General features: G+C 41.2%; 1 protein-coding gene across 1 annotated transcript; it reads left to right on the top strand.

Annotated features, from left to right (window-relative positions):
* Positions 1-1,327: 1,327 nt before the first annotated feature.
* On the top strand, positions 1,328-6,577 carry LOC117938934 (beta-arrestin-1-like; the record flags this gene model as incomplete). Its single annotated transcript, XM_034863919.1, has 6 exons — positions 1,328-1,416; positions 2,137-2,274; positions 2,974-3,057; positions 4,766-4,789; positions 5,899-5,969; positions 6,525-6,577. Coding segments are annotated over 6 exons (459 nt in total), but the record flags the coding sequence as incomplete, so codon positions are not given.
* Positions 6,578-6,817: the final 240 nt, after the last annotated feature.

Genomic DNA, 6,817 nt, shown 5'->3' with positions numbered 1-6,817 from the left:
CTCTCCCTCTCCCTCTCCCTCTCTCTCTCTCTCTCTCTCTCTCTGTGTCTCTGTCCCTCTCTGTCTCTCTCTCTCTGTGTCTCTCTCTCTGTCTCTCTCTCTGTCTCTCTCTCTGTCAATCTGTGCAGCCGTTTGGGTTATTGATTGATTGATTGGTCTGTTATCCAGAGATGGCTCGCTTCCCGTACTGAAGTAGAAGTACAGATACTTAAAAAATACTAGAAGTACTGATTTAACTTCTTTACTCAAGTAAGAGTAACAAAGTACAGGCTTGGAAATGTACTTAAAGTATATAAGTAAAAGTAGCCTTGAGAATGACAAAGATACCTGGACATGGAGGACATGTCTTTATATGCTGTCAAATGCAACCTAGGTAACCGGTGCAACCTAGGTGACAGGTGCAACCTAGGTAACAGATGCAACCTAGGTAACAGATGCAACCTAGGTAACAGGTGCAACCTAGGTAACAGGTGCAACCTAGGTAACAGATGCAACCTAGGTGACAAATGCAACCTAGGTGACAGATGCAACCTAGGTAACAAATGCAACCTAGGTGACAGATGCAACCTAGGTAACAAATGCAACCTAGGTAACAGATGCAACCTAGGTGACAGGTGCAACCTAGGTAACAGATGCAACCTAGGTAACAGATGCAACCTAGGTAACAGGTGCAACCTAGGTAACAGGTGCAACCTAGGTGACAGATGCAACCTAGGTAACAGGTGCAACCTAGGTGACAAATGCAACCTAGGTAACAGGTGCAACCTAGGTGACAGATGCAACCTAGGTAACAAATGCAACCTAGGTAACAAATGCAACCTAGGTAACAAATGCAACCTAGGTAACAAATGCAACCTAGGTAACAAATGCAACCTAGGTAACAGATGCAACCTAGGTAACAAATGCAACCTAGGTAACAGATGCAACCTAGGTAACAAATGCAACCTAGGTAACAGATGCAACCTAGGTAACAAATGCAACCTAGGTAACAAATGCAACCTAGGTAACAGATGCAACCTAGGTAACAAATGCAACCTAGGTAACAAATGCAACCTAGGTAACAAATGCAACCTAGGTAACAGATGCAACCTAGGTAACAGATGCAACCTAGGTAACAGATGCAACCTAGGTAACAAATGCAACCTAGGTAACCAATCTGTTGATGTTATTAATGTTATTAATTGATTGATTGATTGGTGTGTTATTGATTGATTGATTGATTGGTGTGTTATTGATTGATTGATTGATTGGTGTGTTATTAATTGATTGATTGATTGGTGTGTTATTAATTGATTGATTGATTGGTGTGTTATTAATTGATTGATTGATTGGTGTGTCCACAGTGCGACAGCATGCAGACATCTGCCTGTTCAACACGGCGCAGTACAAGTGTCCGGTGGCCACCGAGGAGTCCGAGTCAGTTTCATTTCTCTCTTTTGAATTTTTTTAATTGTTTATCGGTCTAGACCTGCTCTATCTGTAGATTATAGAGAGGTCTAGACCTGCTCCATCTGTAGATTATAGAGCGGTCTAGACCTGCTCTATCTGTAAATTATAGAGTGGTCTAGACCTGCTCTATCTGTAAATTATAGAGAGGTCTAGACCTGCTCTATCTGTATATTATAGAGAGGTCTAGACCTGTTCTATCTGTAAATTATAGAGCGGTCTAGACCTGCTCCATCTGTAGATTATAGAGAGGTCTAGACCTGCTCTATCTGTAAATTATAGAGTGGTCTAGACCTGCTCTATCTGTAAATTATAGAGCGATCTAGACCTGCTCTATCTGTAAATTATAGAGAGGTCTAGACCTGCTCTATCTGTAAATTATAGAGCGGTCTAGACCTGCTCTATCTGTAGATTATAGAGCGGTCTAGAGAGGTCTAGACCTGCTCTATCTTTAAATTATAGAGAGGTCTAGACCTGCTCTATCTGTAAATTATAGAGCGGTCTAGACCTGCTCTATCTGTAAATTATAGAGCGGTCTAGACCTATCATAACTCTCCTGTATTCACTTGTGTTGAGATCTTAATGGTCAGACATCATATCACCGTATTGCATGTGTCCCCCATTGAATTTGAAGTGAATAAAGTCAGACGTTGACATCTGGGTCCCTGATTGGTTGGTTTCTGTCTTCAGTGACGTCGTCGCTGCCAGTTCGACCTTCTGCAAAGTGTTCACTCTCACTCCGTTCCTGGCGAACAACCGAGAGAAACGAGGCCTCGCTCTGGACGGGAAACTGAAGCACGAGGACACCAACCTGGCCTCCAGCACACTGTGAGTCCACCCGCAGTCATGATGCCTTCCAGGTCTGTAGGAACGTGGGAAATTATGACATTCTACTTGAGGGGGAAAACTGAGCGTGTCCCTTAAGAGTTCAGCCAGATTGGAAAATATACTCTGCTCCTGACTGGCTAGTAGTCCTTACCTAGGTACTGTCAGGGCCTCATTCTCTGCTCCTGACTGGCTAGTAGTCCTTACCTAGGTACTGTCAGGGCCTCATACCCTGCTCCTGACTGGCTAGTAGTCCTTACCTAGGTACTGTCAGGGCCTCATACCCTGCTCCTGACTGGCTAGTAGTCCTTACCTAGGTACTGTCAGGACCCTTAAACCCTGCTTCTGACTGGCTAGTAGTCCTTACCTAAGAACTGAGCATGTGCAACTCCAAACAAAGATGGAACAGAGTGAGATGTCACATCTGGGGCTAAAACAGAGAGCTCAACACACAGGGAGAAAAGAGGAGCTGCAGCAATGTGCAGTTAAGTAGAAATATGGTGAAACCTTGTAAACTTATTCTGATATAACCTATAAATAAAAATATGTACCTGAAAATGAGCATAGTATGGGTGCTTTAAGGAAGGAAGGAAGGAAGGAAGGAAGGATGGAAGGAAGGAAGGAAGGATGGAAGGAAGGAAGGAAGGAAGGAAGGATGGGAGCAAGCTGCTGATTGGTCAACGTGTTTCCTGTCTGGATCAGGTTGAGAGAAGGAGCCAATAAGGAGATCCTCGGCATCATCGTGTCCTACAAAGTCAAAGTGAAGCTGGTCGTGTCTCGAGGCGGGTCAGTGAACGCTAACTTCATATTATAAATCATAAATCATAAATCATAAATCATAAATCATAAATCATACATCACGAATCACACATCATGAATCATAATCATAAATCGTGAATCATACATCATGAAACATGAATCATAAATCATACATCATGAATCATAAATCATGAATCATACATCATGAATCATACATCATGAATCATACATCATGAATCACACATCATGAATCATAATCATAAATCGTGAATCATACATCATGAAACATGAATCATAAATCATACATCATGAATCATAAATCATGAATCATACATCATGAATCATACATCATGAATCATACATGATGAATCATGAATCATACATCATGAATCGTACATCATGAATCATACATCATGAATCATGAATCATACATCATGAATCATACATCATGAATCATACATCATGAATCATGAATCATACATCATGAATCATACATCATGAATCATGAATCATACATCATGAATCATGAATCATACATCATGAATCATACATCATGAATCATACATCATGAATCATGAATCATACATCATGAATCATGAATCATACATCATGAATCATGAATCATACATCATGAGTCATACATCATGAATCATGAATCATACATCATGAATCACACCTCATGAATTATCAACTATGAACTATGACGACATTTAATGTCCAACTGGAATCAAAACAAATATCGTGAACACTTTCTTACAGAAGGCTAACGAATGATTAGTAACTGTAAGTTACGGACATCGTACGTTCCCCTATGACTTTGTACGTTCTGCGACTTTATACGTTATCCTACGAGTTCGTACGTTACCCTGCGACTTCGTACGTTACCCTGCGACTTTGTATGTTACCCTGCGACTTTCGTACGTTACCCTGCAATTTTCGTACGTTACCCTGCAACTTCGTACGTTACCCTGCAACTTCGTACGTTACCCTGCGACTTCGTACGTTACCCTGCAACTTCGTACGTTACCCTGCGACTTCGTACGTTACCCTGCAACTTCGTACGTTACCCTGCAACTTCGTACGTTACCCTGCAACTTCTTACGTTATCCCGTGACTTCTTACGTTATCCTGCGACTTTGTACATTATCCTGCGACTTCTTAGGTTATCCTGCGACTTCTAACGTTATCCTGCGACTTTGTACGTTACCCTGAAACTTCTTACGTTATCCTGCGACTTCTTACGTTATCCTGCGACTTCTTACGTTATCCTTGCAACTTCTTAGGTTACCCTGCAACTTCTTACGTTACCCTGCAACTTCTTACATTATCCTGCGACTTCTTACGTTATCCTGCGACTTCTTAGGTTACCCTGCAACTTCGTACGTTACCCTGCAACTTCGTACGTTACCCTGCAACTTCTTACGTTATCCTGCGACTTCTTAGGTTATCCTGCGACTTCTTACGTTATCCTGCAACTTCTTAGGTTACCCTGCAACTTCTTACCTTAACTGATGACTTTGTACGTTACCTTGCAACTTCGTACGTTACCCTGCGACTTCATACGTTACCCTGCGACTTCTTACCTTAACTTGTGACTTTGTACGTTACCTTGCGACTTTGTACGTTACCCTGTGACTTCGTACGTTACCCTGCAACTTCGTACATTAGACACTCATTACATTGTTGTTCTTATCAATAAATTTTATCTCATGTGTTGAATCTTTATTACTTTCAGGATCCTGGGAGATCTGGCAACGAGGTAACTCACTGAGATTTACAGAGTCACCTGAATGCCTCATGACACGTGTCTGTGGTTGTTGTTGTTGGTATTTTCATAACCTGGCCTTATAAATTAGGGCAAGATGTCAAGTTTTTTGTCTCCATTTAACGGTTTTGACGCTATTTTAACACTTTTCTTGACAGTTTTTATACTTTCTTGTTTTTTTTGGTCGCTTTTGAACAATAAAAAATTATAATTTTTCATTATTTCTTTTTCAACATTTTTGCCGATTTTATTGATAATTTTTCTTTGCATTGTTCCATTGTTTTAGTAAAAAAAATGATGCTTTCTTCAACGTTTTTTTATCACTGTTTTGATTATTCGATCATCAGATATCAACAAAAGGGCAAAAACGTTGAAGAAAGCATAATTACTTTACAAAAAATAAACAATTGATGCTTTCTTCAACGTTTTTTTCAAACCTTTTGCCACTGTGTTGATTTTTTTTTGCCTTGTTCAACACTTTTGATTGTTTATTCACAGTTGTCATCATGTTGTCAAAATAAAAGCATGTTTTTCTCAACATTTTGTGACAGTTATGTTGCTTTTCGTCCATTTTTGACACTTTATTCTTTGTTTTGACATCTCTTGCCCTTTCTTTACTCATGTGGACCTAGTATTTGTCCATATTTGTCGATATTTGTCTCTATTTTTCCATTTTTGTCCATTTTTGTCCATATTTGTCTCTATTTGTCTCTATTTGTCTATTTTTTTCCATTTATGTCCATATTTGTCCATATTTGTCTCTATTTGTCTATATTGTTCAATTTTTGTCCATATTTGTCTCTATGTGTCTGTATTTGTCCATATTTGTCCCTATTTGTCTATATGTGTCTCTATGTGTCTCTATGTGTCCCTATTTGTCCCTATTTGTCTCTATTTGTCTCTATTTGTCTATTTTTTCCATTTATGTCCATATTTGTCCATATTTGTCTCTATTTGTCTCTATTTGTCTATATTGTTCAATTTTTGTCCATATTTGTCTCTATGTGTCTGTATTTGTCCATATTTGTCTCTATTTGTCTGTATTTATATATATTTGGACCGTCCTGTCTCTACCTTCTGTAAATCCAACGGTTGTCTTCCAGCGACGTCTCTGTCGAGCTGCCGTTCACGTTGATGCACCCGAAGCCGCCGGAGGAATCCTTCTGCAGGGACGGTGAGTCGCGCATCAGAAATCATTTAAAAATTAAAACAGAAAGGAGGATAGAGTGCCTTGCTTAAGGGCACCTGGTAGTCCCCAGGAGGGGAAGTGGCCTCTCTCCAGCAAACAATCCACAATCCGTACTTGTTTTGGTCTCTACGGGGACTTGAACCGGTGACCCTCCGGTTCCCAACCCAACTCCCCATGAACAGAGCTACTGCCACCCCCTTATGGTTGAAGAAGAAGAAGTTGTAGTCCTCTTCCCCCAGTATTTCCTCTCTCTCTGCACACATGGCTGGGGGGGTGGGGGGGTGGGGGGGGGCGAGGGGGACGAGAGACTTTCTGGATTTAAATTTAGAGTTTTTTTAGCGGACTTCAGATATTTTGATTGACGGGTGGAGGGAACCGCAGCCACGGATTGAAGGAACTGACCCTTTGAGTTATGAGATTAAGCTTGGATGGTGAATGTTGCATTCTGGGTAGTTTGAGTAATTAGCATAACACGCTAATTAGCACAGTAGACAGCGTGGAGGTTCCTGTCTGAGATCTTCTTCTTCTCTCTCTCTCCAGCTGCAGATGAAGCTCCGATCGACACCAACCTCATCCAGTTCGACACTAAGTAAGCTGCTGTCTGTCTCCTTGTCTTCCTGTCTCCTGGTCTCCCTGCCTGTCTGTCTCCCTGTCTCCTTGTCTTCCTGTCTCCTGGTCTCCCTGCCTGTCTGTCTCCCTGTCTCTCTGTCTCACTGGCTGTCTCCCTGTCTTCCTGTTTTTCAGTAGAAGATGATCCATGCTTCGGTAGATTCAGATGTTCTGATACTGATCTCTCTCTCTCTCTCTCTCTCTCTCTCCCTCTCTCTCTCTCT

Source organism: Etheostoma cragini, chromosome 3 (genome assembly GCF_013103735.1).
Source record: "Etheostoma cragini isolate CJK2018 chromosome 3, CSU_Ecrag_1.0, whole genome shotgun sequence".
In the NCBI taxonomy this organism is placed as follows: domain Eukaryota; kingdom Metazoa; phylum Chordata; class Actinopteri; order Perciformes; family Percidae; genus Etheostoma; species Etheostoma cragini.
The sequence above is the reverse complement of the archived record's forward strand: the minus strand, read 5'-3'. Positions and strand labels throughout refer to the sequence as shown.